The 17,513-nt window shown below is 41.9% G+C and overlaps 3 protein-coding genes across 4 annotated transcripts; 1 reads left to right on the top strand and 2 right to left on the bottom strand.

Annotated features, from left to right (window-relative positions):
• Positions 1-708: 708 nt before the first annotated feature.
• slc25a4 (solute carrier family 25 member 4) lies at positions 709-4,547 on the top strand. Its single transcript, XM_058086227.2, has 4 exons — positions 709-868; positions 2,180-2,666; positions 3,908-4,048; positions 4,128-4,547. Exons 1-4 carry the CDS (start codon positions 758-760, stop codon positions 4,283-4,285), a joined length of 897 nt encoding a protein of 298 aa, XP_057942210.1. The 5' UTR covers positions 709-757; the 3' UTR covers positions 4,286-4,547.
• cfap97 (cilia and flagella associated protein 97) lies at positions 4,104-10,187 on the bottom strand. 2 transcript variants are annotated; one of them, XM_058086217.2, is made up of 4 exons: positions 9,424-10,187; positions 7,440-7,723; positions 5,626-5,767; positions 4,108-5,553 (listed from the first exon to the last, which is right to left on the bottom strand). In XM_058086217.2, exons 1-4 carry the CDS (start codon positions 9,998-10,000, stop codon positions 5,435-5,437), a joined length of 1,122 nt encoding a protein of 373 aa, XP_057942200.2. In that variant the 5' UTR covers positions 10,001-10,187; the 3' UTR covers positions 4,108-5,434. The 2 variants fall into 2 exon arrangements, with proteins under 2 accessions (XP_078649482.1, XP_057942200.2); XM_078793356.1 differs by having other exon boundaries at positions 4,104-5,767; positions 9,424-10,026.
• Positions 10,188-10,670: 483 nt separating this feature from the next.
• On the bottom strand, positions 10,671-14,437 carry ufsp2 (ufm1-specific peptidase 2). Its single transcript, XM_058086203.2, has 12 exons — positions 14,311-14,437; positions 14,074-14,161; positions 13,668-13,851; positions 13,541-13,604; positions 13,314-13,468; positions 13,019-13,211; positions 12,493-12,639; positions 12,249-12,413; positions 11,574-11,698; positions 11,403-11,479; positions 11,141-11,265; positions 10,671-11,056 (listed from the first exon to the last, which is right to left on the bottom strand). Exons 1-12 carry the CDS (start codon positions 14,311-14,313, stop codon positions 10,970-10,972), a joined length of 1,413 nt encoding a protein of 470 aa, XP_057942186.2. The 5' UTR covers positions 14,314-14,437; the 3' UTR covers positions 10,671-10,969.
• Positions 14,438-17,513: the final 3,076 nt, after the last annotated feature.

Here is a 17,513-nt window from a genome sequence, read left to right as displayed (position 1 = left end):
ATTGATCACTGTCCACTGGACAGAATGGTTGCTGAGCTTGTGTAGTGTAGATTGTGTGTACTTGTATAAATTTAACGGTGGCCTAAAACAATTGTGTATCTCTACTAAATCTGTCCAAAAGTGAGAAAGTTATATCCGGTTCTTTTTCATTGTTTTTTGATTTTTTGGAATGTCTACTACATTCATTCATATCCTGTGCATCTCCAGGGGGCTAAGCCCCCTCCCTGTCCTCAGAACCTAGTGATGCCCCTGACAGGAACATCTAAATTTGGTTGGAAAAACATGGCTGCCATGAAGCAATCATGTTTTTGGATATTAGTATTTACATATAATGTATGTTTGCATGATAGGGATGACTGCTGGTTTGAAAGAGGTGTGAAAGAACCTACATCAAGCTATAGAAAGGCCCTCTCAAAAAAAGGGTATTTTTATCATTGGAATTGCCCCACAAATGCAGTGTTGTGTCCTCCTCAACTAGTTGTTGACATGAAGGTTAGCTACAATATTGTGTTATTAATATAATATCATGTCCTTTAAATGTCCCCTGTGTGAACGAGTCGACTTCCTTGTGAACTTCAACCTCGGATATTTATTCAACCTCCTTAGTCGGTTTGACCAACGGCAAATCCATCACCCAAATTCTCGCGATAGACCACACCAGTATATTAGGACGCATGTGCTGGGGGTGCATTTTCCACTTGGAGCAGCATCAGGTTTGCTGGAGGTTCTGTGGTCTTGTCTGGAAAAAAGAACAACCATGTCGGACGCGGTGGTCAGTTTTTTGAAGGATTTTTTGGCTGGTGGCATAGCTGCTGCCATCTCCAAGACAGCCGTCGCTCCCATTGAAAGAGTCAAACTGTTACTGCAGGTAAAACAAAAAAAGACTACAAAATGTGCGTAAAGGTTAGCGCACCATGTGAGAAGAACTGGTAATGCGGTATTGACGTACATCAATATAGATGTGCGTATTGTGCGCGTAAATGGGAGCGTGTGGAGTGCGCAAAGAATGAGCGTAATTTGATTTTACGCACGGCACCGTTGATGCTTATGACGTCATGCTACTATGATATGAAACGCCCCCTTTACAGCTTAATGAACCAAAGCAATGCAGTATTTAGCAAAATGCAGTATCTGCAGTAATAAGCAGTGAAAGTGAAGTTCTAAATTTAACTTGGGAGTGTAACTGTACACGGGGACAACTCTGTCCGTGACGTCAGTCCTACCAGACGCACTAGACTTGGGACATATAGACAGAAAGTGTCAGAGGAAGTGAAAAATGAACAAAATATAAAGTTGTAGTGAAGATTTTGGATGTGTCCATTTTTGGATTTTTGAGGTCAGAGGTCACAATCTCTCTTGTCAACCCCCGAAGTCAAATTTCCACACCATACTTAACCATGCATGCCTTTATGGACCACCATTTATGGGCTCTACCATAAATGGTGAATGTGTAGTGCTGTGATTGACGTTATTTTTTCAGCAAAATAAATTACATACTATAAAAAGATAACTTTTTGAATATGAGTCCATACGCCTATCCATACCATAACCGCACGGCTCATCAGGACAGACACCTCAAAATGATAATGCACGGCCCCATGTGACAAGGACCTGTTACTTACTTACTAAAAACTGAAAACCAAAACATAAAAACTAGCAATATCTGGATTTTTAAATTTTTTTTACAGTTTTGAATGTGGGTCTGACGTGTATTCTTCATTTGCTGGAAATGCAGCAATGAAGTCTGTAAAATTCAATAATTAAAAATAAAAATAAAATAAAAAAATGTTAACTATAATGATGAAAATGGTAATATTAATGATTATAATGATGGTAATAATGATAAAGATTATAACAATAATGATAATGATAATAATAATAATATCACAATGATAATAATAACAGGGGAAAACAAGACAGTGGCATGAACATGATTATATCTTGCAAAAAGGAGTAGGCATTTATAAGCTTTTGCTTCAGCCTACTCCTTTTGGGCTTGGGATCAGATAGTTGAACACAAATGTAAATAATGGAAAGTTATATTTTGATTGATGTAAGAAATGCACTGTAATGCTTCATATATTTGCCCAAAAAAAAAAAATGTCACCAAAGAAAAACTACATTTTGGACATCCAGGAGCGTTTTCGTTTGCTAATCATGCTATTTCCTGTGTGTTTAGGTGCAACATGCCAGCAAGCAGATCACAGCTGATATGCAGTACAAGGGCATCATTGACTGTGTGGTCAGAATCCCAAAGGAGCAGGGTTTCCTTTCCTTCTGGAGAGGCAATCTGGCCAATGTGATCCGGTATTTCCCCACCCAAGCCCTCAACTTTGCCTTCAAAGACAAGTACAAGAAGATCTTCCTGGGTGGCGTGGATCAGAAAACACAGTTCTGGCGCTACTTCGCCGGCAACTTGGCTTCCGGCGGTGCGGCCGGCGCCACATCACTGTGCTTCGTCTATCCTTTGGACTTCGCCAGAACAAGACTCGCAGCCGACATCGGGAAGGGGACAGCCGAGAGAGAGTTCACCGGGCTTGGAAACTGCATTAGCAAGATCTTTAAAACAGACGGCATCAAGGGTCTCTACCTCGGCTTCAACGTGTCCGTGCAGGGCATCATCATTTATAGGGCGGCCTACTTTGGCTGCTTCGACACAGCTAAAGGTGTGTGACACAAGATGTAGCATTTGCTTGTGTGGTGGTTCACACACATTCACTCGCGCCAAGATGTCTGCATTTAGAAATACGTAGCTTCCATCTGTTCCTCATTGATAATTTGCAGTGTTTTATGCATGTGCAACTGCACATTATTTTCTATGAAACAGCTGGGATAGGCCATCATGAGGATAAGCGGTAGAAAAATGAATGTATTTTTTTTATTTTTAGTTTTTGATTAGATTTTTAGTTTTCGATTTTGTTTGCTTCTCAAGCAAAAAGCTATAAAATCCAATAATCTACCTACCGGTATTTTGAACATTTTTTAAAACATTCATAACATGTAATGATATAGGAAAGAAAGGCCGTGCATTTCCAAAGAAAAATCTGAATAAGATGGTCTTACATTCGGAGTCGATAGAGATTCATTCATTCATTCATTCATTCATTCATTCATTCATTTTCTACCGCTTTTCCTCACGAGGGTCACGGGGGTGCTGGAGCCTATCCCAGCTGTCTTCGGGCAAGAGGCAGGGTACACCCTGGACTGGTGGCCATCCAATCACAGGGCACATATAGACAAACAACCGAGATTCATTCATTTCAACCAAAATGACTGTTCTCCAAGCAAGTCTGAGCTTTTTCTTCTATCATTAGCTTGCTATTATGCTAATTGGAAGCTAATTAAACTACTGTCAAAGGAATGTGAAATCCTTTTTTAAGACAGTTGCTTCAATTAAATATATGTAATTTCATTGCTACACGGCGGACAAGTGGTTAGTGCACAGGCCACACAACTAGGAGACCGGAGTTCGATTCCACCCTCGGGCATCTATGTTAAGTTTGCATGTTCTCCCCGTGCATGCGTGGGTTTTCTCCGGGTACTCCGGTTTCCTCCCACATTCCAAAAACATGCTAGGTTAATTGGCGACTCCAAATTGTCCATAGGTATGAATGTGAGTGTGAATGGTTGTTTGTCTATATGTGCCCTGTGATTGGCTGGTGACCAGTCCAGGGTGTACCCCGCCTCTCACCGGAAGACAGCTGGGATAGGCTCCCTAATGAAGATAAGCGGTATAGAAAATGAATTGGATGGAAGTTGGGTTGTCTTGTGTTCAGATCGTCTTACATGTGTAATCACTACGGTATTTTCCGCTCACAGTACGAGCAACCTAAAATTTGGGCCTCTGCCTGCTCCATTTAATTGCTTCAAAACAAGCAACTGCTAAAAGGATTTTTTTCCCCAACAGGAATGCTCCCAGATCCCAAAAACACGCACATCGTGGTCAGCTGGATGATCGCCCAGACAGTGACTGCCGCAGCCGGTCTGGTGTCATACCCCTTCGACACCGTCAGACGTCGTATGATGATGCAGTCCGGTCGCAAAGGAGGTGAGTGCCGCAAATCAGGTGACCTCATGCCGCAATAGTTGGGAGCAGCTTCCGCCAATGGGACTGTTTTGTCTTCCAGCTGACATCATGTACAAGGGCACAATCGACTGCTGGAGGAAGATCCTCAAGGATGAGGGATCAAAGGCCTTCTTCAAGGGCGCCTGGTCCAACGTGATCAGAGGCATGGGCGGCGCCTTCGTGCTGGTGTTGTACGACGAGATCAAGAAATACACATAGGTCACTCCAAGTCTCCATGGAAACCCTTCATAATGCCAGTCTTAATTCTTGTAACATGTCGCAGCCAGGCGGATGGAATGTGTCAAATGAATCTTATGTATATACACTCAAGTCATAACATTAGGTACACCTTCACAATGTAATGCATTTGATCTCAGTAGATTGTGCAAGTGTACCTATCAAAGTGTCCAATTGGTGTGTCATGTGACACTCTTACTCTGTACACAGCCTCACTGTTATAGGAATAAAGGTTTATTCTGTTTCTCATGCTCTTGTTATGCCATGAAAATCTAACATCAGGTGGGCTTTGTGGAATAAATATTTCTAAAATGAGATCCTCTTAAATATAAAGGTAATCCCTTGATTTTTCATAATCCTAAACCATAAAATGTATTAGCATACTTTAAAAATGTAAAAACAGACCAGTTAAATGCCCTTTTTTGCATGAAAAAAACTAAATCTATTACAACTTATTTCATTTCTCGCCGAGAACGGTGCACTAGTGTTAGACACACTGTTCATCCACAGATGTAGAAAGAACCAGTGCCCACCATGTCTGGTAGTCCCGCAAAAAACATGTAAAATTGATGCTGTGCCAAGATTGTCTGCAGTTAGTAAACATGGTGCCCTCACGTTGGGCTTGTGAGCTCGATGGTGCCTCTGATAAGGTGTGTAGTTCGGAACTACTTAATAATCAAAATGGACCATTTGGCGGGAAGTACAAATCCAAGAAAACTACTGCTGGAATAGGTGCAGATTCTGCAAGATCTATAAAGTTTTCTCTGAGGGTTATCATGTGTAACTGCTCTATAGGAGTCCACAACTGAATACAAAGGGTAACAAAAACTGCTTGTTTTACACAAGTATACAACAACAGAATATTTATAGGTCAGAAAAAAGGAATAGCATAATAGGTCCCCTTTAACATAGGAAGACCACATTTCAAGTATACTAAATTGCTGGTGCCCTTTTTAAGTGCAAACATATCAAATGTTTTAGGATAAAAAGCATTATATATTACACAAACATCTTATTCAGATGTAAAGGACCTACATGACCCAAAATATTCTGTTAAAAAAGTATGTAAAAAATCCTTTGGCAAAACATTTATTAAGTTAAAAGTAAAGACACATCCTGAACAAAAGGTGACTAACAACAAAAAGGCGGGCGTGCTGAGAGATTTGTTTTGGACCTGGTTGCATTGGAGCTGACTGAGGTTGCCCGTGTTCCTAGCTGGGAGGTACTGGCCCGCATGGAGCTCATGCCCACTGCAGTGGAGAAAGAATAGACAGATGTTAAAAATATATCCTTGAGGAAGAATGATTCAATTGAGGACGCACCACTGGATGCAGCCAGGTTGGAGTTGTCACACACAGGGCATGGAGTAGCCTGATATCTGGCTTGGCGCTGGTAGTCGGCCAGCTGGTTCGAACGTTTGAGCAAAGGTGTAGACTTGACATACTCCAGCCGCTTTAGGAGAGCCTGAAAGTAATAGCAGGCACTTTTAATGGACGCCACACCTGGGAGGCAACAATGACCGTGACGATCTGGAGGAGACAAGTGGCTGTGACCAGCTACACCAGTGAGCGACGTGCTCACATCCAGAGTGAATTGTCTGAGTATCCACGGTTCTGGCTATATGGACTTTGGGAATATCAAAGTAGCTCAGGAGTCGAGTCCTGTCCGCTCATTGGTTAATTAATGAAACTCACTGGCGGTCCTTGTCTGGGTGACCGCGACAGATTGCATCACAAGCCAACATGTGCACGAACACGCACTTACACAAACTTTCACAAATTTCATGTTTTGTTTGACTGGAGGCTGACACGCAATATTGTGAAGGTTCCATTGAAAACAGAGCTAATGTCAACCCATATGTGGCGACCATAAATCTGGATATCAATCAACATGTCAAAATTAAAGAAGTTACTCAATCGCACTTCTCATTAATTACAGTCTTTTGAGTTTTGGACAACAAGAGGCATTTAAAGACAATGGGAACACTCACAAAGTGAATAATCCTTCCTAACCCAGGATTGTGTGAATTACTACCTGTACCCTTTAAGGCAAGGTTTCCCAAGCATACACAGAATTGATTGCATTTTTAAGGGACCCTTCACCCACTAATTGGTTTCATCATTGCTCATTTACCTACATGAGATGAACGCCATATTACAAACTGACTATGTCATCCTGTCAGGAATGTGACAAACATGTGCATACTGTGTCAGAAAAATGCCTCAGTAGGTGGAACTATACCAAAGCGACATCTCAATAGAGGGCCCTTTTAAACCTCACCAAACTGACAACATTAGGACACAAAAAGTCCACTTGCAAAATATAAGCTGTGTGACGTAGATCACATGCCATATTCAATTACTGCACTCCAGGAATAGGTGCAGCGTGATGAGGCAACTTCCTTAATCGAGTGAACAGTCTGTCCTGCACACGCTATTCTATTCTTATTTTATATTGCAGGACTCCAGACTAACTTTTACTACGACTTGCAATGTATTCTCATAATGTCTCTCATGAATGTCTCATAAAGTCTCTACTCTGACCACCGTGTTTCTGTCCCTAGCTTCTAGAAGGCCTGTGGCAGGGCTGTACAGTGCAAGTATTTCACTCGCATATTCTTTTAGAAATGGACTTTAGAGCAGAAAAACTAAAAGAGCATACAAGAGAGTACAGATTTCAACTCTTTTTAGGGCCCTATGATTTCCGTATTAATGGAATCACAGCATTGGCCAACAATGGAATCCACTGTAAAAAAAATCCTTGTTTGTTTTGTATCAATCTGTTGAGGACGGTGTCTACATGTGAAGAGCCAAAAACTGCAGAGTTGAACTTTCTTAAATGTCGCTACGCCCCTACTGGTGGCAGCCACTCCCGCTCGCTGCCATCTGTCCACGTCCATCCAGTGTCTTCTTTCAGTGTGAAGTGAAACAAGAAGCCAGTTGAGCTAATAATGCTTAGTTTTGATCGTCACTGTCAAAAGAGCCATTCATTCAACTATGCTTACTATTGCGATTCTTCGAGAACTGTACTGTGTTATATATAATATTCTGGTTATCTTAAATACATGAGGCGAAGAACACATTACAGAAACGCCTGTCAATATGTATGTAACAGACAGAGACCAAATCCCACTTACTTGGTTGTCCTTATCGATGCGTTTCTGCTCCCGTAGCCTATTTACAGCACTGTGAGGGATGTGAGGGGGGCCCGCCTTTGCAATTCGGGTGTACTGACCCATGGAGGACCCGGGCGCTAGAGAAATCCGTGACAGCACCCGAAGAAGTCGCTGATTCTCATGATCGATGCGTCGAACTTCATTGTTGTTGAAGGTGTAGTTCTTCCTGTTTGGTCGTCCTCGCCAGTGAAAACATACGTTCTCCTCTAGAATACTCTCAGGAACAAAGGACTCTGTCTGAGAGTCTGGGGAAAATAGCACCAGGTAAATTATTTCACTTGTGTTGATATGTAATACATTCATACAAAGGAACACAAAACAGATTCATTGGCAGAGATGTCATTAAAAGTTCTGTTCAAAGTTTTCAGTGCTTGGCTCAATAGTTCCTCGGCAGTATTTAAGAACGAGCCAGTCTCTTTAAAAGCAAGCACTTTTGCTCCATGACTTACACAAAATAAACAGGTAGGACACAGATGAACTGTTACTTCCTGCTTGCCCTTATACTATAAAATGCATTTCTTTTGCTGGTAGAGAATCAGGAACTCCAACGACTTGTGCCTGGTGGTGGCGTCTTTAGGAATTGTAAACAAAATATTGGCGTTCCCTTTCGAGGCATTGCTAGCAAGTGAACGGTGGAGCAGCGCTTGGGGGACGGCGGAGAAGCAGAGCTTGGGGGAGGGCCTGGGAGTTTATATATAAGGAAGTCCGCCCCTCTGTGACATCACAAAGGAGCAGTTTTACCACGCCTTTCGAAACAGAGTGTTTTGAGCCATCACAAACTTCTTTCTGGGCTCACTTCCAATTGCTCAAATCTCATTATCTGAAACTTTGGCATCGGTTAACACGAGAATACTAGATTCTAAGTATATTTATAGACAGAAAAGTGGAAAAAGCATAATAGGCCCGTTACTAAGGGTACTGTATAACGATACATGTTTTTGTATTTTCCAGTACAGAAACTTGGGTTAGATACAGCGGCATTCCCATTTCCCGCATGGTACATTAAAAAGTGAAGTAGCATATAAACAGGTAGTGTAATGCACCTCCACAAGGCCAGAGAGTGTGCCTAAAAATGGACAAAAAGGCAAGTCACTCAGCATTGAGCTTAGATTTTATGTTTTTAACATCTGATAAACTTAGCTACTTATTTTTTAGCTTTAATGCTCACTAACTAATGCTGAGCAATTGTGAGATCAGATTTTTAAAGGCATTTTTGTGATGCAAATGTCACCGTTGATGCACTACATTGCAGATTGGGATGTCATTCAACTTCATGTAAAAAAGTCCAAATTAACCCTTTAATGACCGTTTAGAAAACCATTCTTGGTTAGCGGCACTTCCAATTTAAGAATAAAAACTTGGATCCTGCACCGTCCTCTCAGACTGGAGCTGCTCTATTTAATTGTGAACATAAACTGAAGAAGCATGCTTGGATGAGAGACGAAACATCTGCCAAGACAACCTGAACTTTCATGCCCTGAAAATACAATGACCTGGATGAATGAGAATACTCACACAGATCTGAAAACTAACTAAATACACACTCGTGTTTTGGTGACCAGGTCCCGGAGTTTGCATGTTCTCCCCATGCATTCCAGATTCCACGCATTCCAAAAACATGCTAGGTTAATTGGAAACTCCAAATTGTCCATAGGTATGAATGTGAGTGTGAATGGTTGTTTGTCTATATGTGCCCTGTGATGGGCTGGCAACCAGTGCAGGGTGTACCCCGCTTCCCGCCGGAAGACAGCTGGGAAGTGTTTTTTAAGAGCAAGTGTAAATTATTAGATGATTTGTTTCTATAATTTATATACACTATTTGACTAGAGTTCTCCAATTTAATTATATTGATATTTGATGGTTATGTGCATTTATATCCAACTACAGCGTGGAAGTGTAAATACGTCTTAATCTATTCTTTAAAAAACATGACATATGTACTCACATTCATCCGCATGGGTCCCATCTGGATGAAGGAAGCCGCTGTGACCACTAAGGGGCGCACTATCCCTCTGCGTACGTCCCTTGGCGCTGCTTTCGTCAGCCTCCACAGACCTGAGGTAAGATGAAGAGGTAGGACTCGCCCCGTCTCCCAGGGTGTAGTCCGACTCTTCTGCAAAAGACAGCCCCATATCCGACGACTTGCTGCGGTCGATGTCTGACGGCCCCCGACCTCTCCTCCTCGAGCCTCCCACCGAACTGTAATGGCTTGAGGTGGAAGAGGAACCTTTCGAGCGTTTGACTCGTCTCCCTTTCGCAGAAGACAGCTCGCTGGTTTCGTCCGATGACGTCGCACGAGGTAGACGTGCCTCTCGAGAGTCGTCAGTGCTGCTGCCACTGCCTTCTACGTCCTCGCTACCCAGAAATGCCATAAACGCACCGCTGGGCGGCCGAGCAGGCAACTCTCCCTCCACATTTTCCTCGCTTCTAACAACCTGTCTGACTCCATCTCTTTCTTCGTCGCGGTCGCTGTCAAAAAAGGAGTGGTCAACGTCACCCTCCAAATCACTGGGGTTAAACATGACCGCCCGGGTGACACTGGCACCGCGTTATCGATTCAAAAACAAGGCAAGAGCTGGCTAATGGATTCCCCCCCGGATTTAGCTGACGTCACTTCCTGGCAACGGTTGCCATGTGGCCGTGTTGCCAGATAGGCGGCTTTCTTAGCACATTTCAGTCCCAGCCAGCGCCGCTAAGCATCGGAGGGAACTCCAACTCTGTTGTCAAGAAGCTCATCATCTCTCTTACGAAGTCGGTGAAAGTGACAACATCTTTACTCAAAGCCAAACACGAATGAAGACGAAAAATTACATCAACGTGTCACGTCTTATATTGAAAGGCATTACGTGTTGATGTCACCGGATTTAAATGTGTATGTCACAGGGTGACGTAGACAACGTCTAAATGCAATTACACCATTTGTCCACCACATGTCACCAGCAACTGTCGTAACAGTATTCACTACGTACAGCACGTACAATGACGACTACTGTATTGAATAAACTTGCGCCATCTGAGTCCCACGTTTTGTGCATTCAGAAGGATAATAATGCCAATTTTCCAATATGGCAATGTGATGTCAAATAAGCAATGAGAATCAAAATAAAAACTGTCCGTTTATGTTGTACTGGATATATGATATCATAGGCATGACTACTTCAATATAATAAAATAGGCTAAACACATTAACTTTTGGAAAATATCCAGGTTTTATTGATAACGCTATCTTCGATATATAAATTATTTAACTCACAAGGAGAGGGAGAACATGCAGTCTTCACAGAGATGTTCCAATGTAGAAATTATATTAATAGCTCATTCATATTACATTTAAGCATGGCACATTAAACATTAAGCAACCATCAGTAATTAGTGAAATGGTAAGATTATATAAAATCTGTTTCTGCCTCCTTTTTGGTGATGAATTGTGCAGGTGTAAATATAAGATACGTTTAACGTAACCTCGTTAAGCATGTTTGAATAATAAGCACTCATATAACCTTTGGCCTCTGAGGAAGACACATGTTATAATATGCGGTCGCATCCCAAAACTCTGGTCCTTTCCAGCCACACCAGCCCTAAATAAAAAGTAACAAAGTTGGGGGTCAACAATGTCTGAAATAAAGACAAATATACAGCAGGAATTATTATAGAATCCTTACCTTATCTGTGATGACCTGTAAGTCTTCTGCTCCTGTGTAATGAGGGTCCAGGATTAGAAAGCGAATCATTCCGGTGGTCTCGCTCCAAGCAACACCCAGGATTGTGTGGGCTAAGACACCTCCTCCTGAAAAGACATAGAAAAGTAACAGTTATCTTTGTAAATGGTTTGTATTAGCTAGGCAGTTGTACACTCCCCAGGTAATGTATTTATTATTAATCTGATCCTACATGAAAATACAAACTTAAAACTAAAGACCTCACCAATCATCACAGGGGTCCCCTCAGAGAGGAAGTGGTTGGCCAGTTCTCTGCCTTTGGATGCCATCTCAGACCCTTGACTGAGAGCACAAACATTCAACATAACCTAAATCTATTCATAAATAGATGATCAGCATCAGTGTGGTTGCCATGAATCCATCAGACAAACCTCACCTCACAAACATAATCGTCGACGTTACCCCAAGTAATTGGTTCAAAACAGCATGAACCTCAAAGGATCCAATCCACTGGCGAGACCCCACAAAGGAGGCTTGTTTGTCTCCGACATCCACTAAAGCCTGAAGAGACAAGAGACCAAAGAAGTTGAAATATGAATGGTGGGTATTTCTGTCAATATTTATATCTTTACTGCACAAACAAAACAGGCTACGTTGGCCAAACCATACCAAAATAACATCAGCAAACTAAACGGTCCTCTCTGCGCTCATGTCACGTTCACAGATGGTCAGAAACCACTAAACCCTTTTAACACTACGGTACACTTAACTGCCAGGTCGCTGATGTTCTGAACATGACGGTAATAATTTTGCTGTGCATTGGTCTTATTATTGAGATTGAAAGATTGCCAGTGCTTTGATTTATGATCATTTCATTTAATTCTTGTATTTAGTCTTTTATATACTTCATTGGTTCTGTGTGCAGTGTGAGTTAATTTAGGTGTAATAATTGATATTAGTTTGATATTGATTGTATTAATTGATAACCAATGATTTTAAAAAGTATATGCGATATAAATGACTTAATAGACTCTTGAGTCAGTGCCCTACCTAGTGAGGTAATTTTTGGGTAATGTTGCTCGCAAATAAAAACATGCATTTCTCACATTACCTGCTGAATCTCCTTATGAGTGGGCACACGGCGCTCCACGTAGCCTTGCTGCTGGAACCAGGAACAGATGGTCTGGAGGGAGCGATAAGCACAGCCCCAGCCATTGTCGTCCATGCGGTCCTGCATGTAGTGGTGGTAACTGTAGACTCCTTGGACAAGGTACACCTTCAAACACAGGGGAAAAAAACAAACATGAGGGCCTCCATTCCAGAGAGCAGTGATGCATATATTTACACAGATTTACCTTTCCATCGTCCAGGTTTGGATGTGTGAGAGCCAGGTGAGGGTTTCGGAGGTAACCGTCTTTGTAGGATTCATCGGGAAAGTGATAAGCATTGGCTCTTCGAAAATAGGGCTGGTCCTCCGGTAGCTTGAAGCGGTGATGAAGTTCCTACTCAGGCGGACATTTTGTGGAAAAGAAAAAAAAAAATTAAATAGGATTAAAACTTTGTCTAACATGCCTAGAATGCTTGTTCAGTGTCGGGTGCATAGTGCTTTAAAGGAGGTAGAGACAGAGTTGTTAATCGTTCTATTAACAAACGCACATAATAAAGAAGATTAAAAGATTCCTTGGCTGGAATCTGTCTATAGTGTCCCAACCATTACACAGTCTTCACAGAGATGGATTCACCAGCAGATGGATGCTTCGCATACAAAAACTGACATACCACTGAATTTGAGTGATTATGCATTTTGTGCTGTAATCAATCTTTTTTTTACTACAGCAGCATCTGCTGTATCAGGCGGGGGGCACTGCGTGATTGACGTACCTTACGTTGGGTCTCAAGCTGGCTGTCAGGAACCCCAGACGGATAAAACACTGTGACCAAATCTTTGGTTTCAGGAAGCAGGAAGTGGAACGGCTCTGGGACAGTCAGTGTTGTTCCTTTCATGTGGCGCAGCATCTCAATCTCCATCTCACACAGCTGATTTGTTAGCGACACCAACAAGCGCTCACTGGTACTGCACAATGAGACAGCGATGTGTTCATGTTCCACATAAGGATTGTGAATGATGGGCAAAATTCCACAAAGAGTGCAGTTCCCCTTTAAAGATGTTACATACTCTTTAATGGTGTCAGTGGAGCTGATGCTGATGACACAGTCCACAGGAAGAGTTGCAGACAGGAAGTGGGATTCTTGGATGGTCCTACAGAGGACTGGGGCAGGGAGGGGACCTGGTTTTGTCACGTCCATCATCAGGTTAAGGTTGATGACTCTCTAAATTACAAAAAGCTGATAACGTAGTGCGTCTAATACAAAAGAATTTAAATGAACAAAATGTTCACATACAGCTGTTGAGCTCTTTTTGTTCTTCTTCTTTGATTTCTTGCCAGAAATGTCCTGTTCATCTGTCCTGGAATAGAAGTGACGGCATTTAATGAAAACAAATAGAGGATAAGATTATTTGACAACTTACTGTATCCACTGATGTAGAGCGTCACAAAGTGTACTCGGAGATAAATCTTTTGGTGTCACATGACCACTTTGGTTTGGCCAAATGATAACTGGGCTGTCGCGGACCCTCAGAACACAGGATTCCGAGTTGACATGTGAGCGCAGGGTCTCAAATGTTTTGGAGATCGTTTTTTGTTTGAACGCCACTGAAAGTAGAAAGTAGACATGATCTCAATTTGTTTTCATTATTGTACACTGAAACATTACATAATAATAATAACTTTTTCCTGATATATCAGTGATGCCTCCAGAAATGAGAGGTGAAGAAATTGTTTGACAGTAAATGGGGTCTATGACATTAATAACATTTCCTGCATGTCAATCTATGTATGTACTGTAGGTGCACGGTGTACAGTTCACGGTCGAACCATCTCTGCTGTCCAGAAGACACTTGAGCTCCAGGGAACCTCTGACACGGAGAATATCTCCAAGATCGCAGGGATTTGTATCGACAACCTGAATTAACACAAAATAATCACAAGTTAGCTCAACAGGCAGTTAGCAACAATATGCTACCGACTTCACAGCTTTCTACGTGCAACAAGCAAGCTTCAGTAATATTAACAATGTACCAAAAGTGTGTTTAAAATCATTATAATGCCCACCATTGTCAGTTTCTGTCCAAAAATAAAATGACAAAGACGGGCTGTTTATTCACTGGAGGCTGCCATGTCTGTTTGTCAGAGTTTTCAACGTGTCTGTTGCCGCGACACCCGATTGGACCATTACGACACCGCCCAGTTGTGTTACATTCACTGTAACTCGTAATTACGAGTTTCAGCAGTACTTTCGCCAAACCTGTGGATTTGTATTAATCGTGCTCAATTTAAATAATACCGTTCATACGAAAAGCACGTTTTCTACGTAAAACGAGAAACTAACACATTAAAAATGGAACAACGCTGAATTGCATAAGTATATATTTTCGTTATGTCCATGTAATGTTACTGAGAAATGAAAAAAGAAAATAACCTTAAGGAGTGATAGTGTTGTTGCATTAAGTCAGTCATACAAGCACAAATCTGCCCTGACTACACAACTCAAAGAGATTCTATAGGCTGTCACATGTTGTACATGTATAGAGGGGATGCTATCTATACAGTATATGCTGGTGGGTCAAGGTCCCCAGGATGGAGTGAGGCATACTATATCTAATTATTCCAGCATCAGTGCCCATGCACCCTTCTTATGCAAGATATAGGACAACATGCATGTTATCGTTTTTTGTTGTTGTCATTTTTGCTTTGACATTTAGGGTAGTTGCATTTTCGTGCCTATTTCTAAGTGGGTATGCAATCACTATAGCATAGAGCAGATAGTAGAGGAGTGAAAAAAAACTGTCCTTGTGCATTGGCCTGTTTGCTGCAGGCGATTACATGGCAGCCATGCATGCAAGAGCAGGCAGATTGAGTGGACAAAACATTAGAGGGACTCTGCATGTCCAAGTGGAAGTAGCCTTTATCGCAGCAAAACCTTTACTGTGAGAGAACATTTTTACTGGATGAAAGCTATTTGGTAAAATGCACACAGGTTGATATTTAACAACACGTTTTAACTGTTCTCTACAATTTAGTAGTAGTTATTGTTACAGTTTTAGGGTCATGCCACAGCATTGCAATAGGATTCAGGTCAGGACTCTGACTTGGCCACAGACCTCACAGCTAGGAGGACCACGGTTCGATTCCACCCTCGGCCATCTCTGTGTGGAGTTTGCATGTTCTCCCCGTGCATGCGTGGGTTTTCTCCGGGTACTCCGGTTTCCTCCCACATTCCAAAAACATGTTAGGTTAATTGGAGACTCCAAATTGTCCATAGGTATGAATGTGAGTGTGAATGGTTGTTTGTGTATATGTGCCCTGTGATTGGCTGGCGACCAGTCCAGGGTGTACCCCACCTCTCGCCCAAAGACAGCTGGGATAGGCTCCAGCAACCCCCGCAACCCTCATGAGGAAAAAGCGGTAGAAAATGAATGAATGAATGTTTTATAGGGATGGCTGTGGTTAACATGCAGGCCTCACAGGGAGACCAGAGTTCAATTCCACCCACGGCCATCTCTGTGTGGAGTTTGCATGTTCTCCTCGTGCATGCGTGGGTTTTCTCCGGGTACTCCGGTTTCCTCCCACATTCCAAAAACATGCTTAATTGGCGACTCCAAATTGTCCAAATTGGTTGTCTATATGCGCCCTGTGATTGGCTGGCGACCAGTCCAGGGTGTACCCCACCTCTCGCCCAAAGACAGCTGGGATAGGCTCCAGCACGCCTGCAACCCAAGTGGTAGAAAATGAATGAATGAATAATAATTACATAAATAATACATTCAATGGTGGCACGGCGGTCTAGTGGTTAGCACGCAGACCTCACAGCTAGGAGGACCAGGGTTCGATTCCACCCTCGGCCATCTCTGTGTGGAATTCCCGTGCATGCGTGGGTTTTCTCCGGGTACTCCGGTTTCCTCCCACATTCCAAAAACATGCTAGGTTAATTGGCGACTCCAAATTGTCCATAGGTATGAATGTGAGTGTGAATGGTTGTTTGTCTATATGTGCCCTGTGATTGGCTGGCCACCAGTCCAGGGTGTACCCTGCCTCACGCCCAAAGACAGCTGGGATAGGCTCCAGCACGCCCACAACCCAAGCGGTAGAAAATGAATGGATGAATAATAATTACATAAATAATACATTCAACATTTTTGCAATATTTGACAATATTTGATCATATTGCTTTTTTTCCATATTTTTTGCAACTTTTTTGCAGCAGAACATTTCCATAGTAACCATCTATTTAAGAAAAGAGCACTATTGAAAGATTATGTTCTATGTAGTTCCAAGTCTCAGCTAAAATGTTTGGTTTTAAGATAAATTGAAAAGAACATTTCACCCATGCAACAGTGCCAAGTATAGCTGTCTATACTGACTACCCTGTCCCTGAATGTTGCAATCTGAGTTTTTGCAGCCAAAGCTGGAATCTTTGCTGTTTATCTCTTGGGAAATTCACGTGCCAGGCTTGATTTGTGACCGGGCTTTGCTATCTTCACTGCGTATCATAAACAGGAACTGTCTGGAGGTTTGTGCAAGACCTAAATATATAGCTTTCAGGATATCTTTTGGTTGTGTGTGATGACACTTGGTCAGATGATTGTAAAAGTTGTGAACCAGTGGCTGTGAAATATATGTGTAATAAAGAGTGTTGACTATAATGTCTATTTTGATTATGATGGTCCAGAAAACATATAAAGTTGGTTTGTTATCTACTGTATCCATCTTTAAAGTCCTGTTAAACATCTGTAGGAAAAACAGCCCTCAAGAAGAAGTCTTAATGGACACGACTGGAACTCTCCCATGACAATGGTGTTCATTATTTAAGCTTTGAAATGGATAAAATAAACAATAAATGAATAAAATGCTCTATTCAGACCAAACCAGGCAATGCGTCGCTGCAGCCGGAATCAATTTGAAGGGAATCTCTTTTGTCATTATTTTTGGAAAGAAGCCTCTCTATGCAAGCTATATAATAGGTACACCTCTACAATGTAATTATCAATTTATGCCTTTAGAACCAGACTATAATTAGAAAAGATGGTGGAAGATGACCACAATGCATCTCACAGGACATCCTCTGGAAAAATTATATGATTGAAAACGCAATTAAATTGAGTTGCTGTAATAAGAAACTGGTCAATTACAGTTGCACTAACCCCCAAATTACACCAATTTGTCATAGGGGGAGACAGTATTAGGGTCACATTGAAAGACAAGAAATGGGGTTGTAATTTAACCAACAAGAAACGTCAAAAGTACAACAAAGTGGT

This window comes from Doryrhamphus excisus, linkage group LG9, assembly GCF_037039965.1.
Source record: "Doryrhamphus excisus strain RoL-2023G ecotype Guam linkage group LG9, RoL_Dexc_Guam_v1.1, whole genome shotgun sequence".
In the NCBI taxonomy this organism is placed as follows: Eukaryota; Metazoa; Chordata; class Actinopteri; order Syngnathiformes; family Syngnathidae; genus Doryrhamphus; species Doryrhamphus excisus.
The sequence above is the reverse complement of the archived record's forward strand: the minus strand, read 5'-3'. Positions and strand labels throughout refer to the sequence as shown.

Excerpts from the sequence above, each read along its gene's own strand:
- slc25a4 (XM_058086227.2), top strand. The coding sequence starts at position 758 with ATGTCGGACGCGGTGGTCAGTTTTTTGAAGGATTTTTTGGCTGGTGGC. Across the intron at positions 869-2,179 it reads GAGTCAAACTGTTACTGCAG|GTGCAACATGCCAGCAAGCA; the intron begins GTAAAACAAAAA and ends CTGTGTGTTTAG. Across the intron at positions 2,667-3,907 it reads CTGCTTCGACACAGCTAAAG|GAATGCTCCCAGATCCCAAA; the intron begins GTGTGTGACACA and ends TTTCCCCAACAG.
- cfap97 (XM_078793356.1), bottom strand. The coding sequence starts at position 10,000 with ATGTTTAACCCCAGTGATTTGGAGGGTGACGTTGACCACTCCTTTTTT. Across the intron at positions 7,724-9,423 it reads TGGGACCCATGCGGATGAAT|ACTCTCAGACAGAGTCCTTT; the intron begins GTGAGTACATAT and ends TATTTTCCCCAG. Across the intron at positions 5,768-7,439 it reads GCATCGATAAGGACAACCAA|GCTCTCCTAAAGCGGCTGGA; the intron begins GTAAGTGGGATT and ends TATTACTTTCAG.
- ufsp2 (XM_058086203.2), bottom strand. Across the intron at positions 11,266-11,402 it reads GGGGACCCCTGTGATGATTG|GAGGAGGTGTCTTAGCCCAC; the intron begins GTGAGGTCTTTA and ends ATGTCTTTTCAG. Across the intron at positions 11,057-11,140 it reads TACAGGTCATCACAGATAAG|GGCTGGTGTGGCTGGAAAGG; the intron begins GTAAGGATTCTA and ends CTTTTTATTTAG.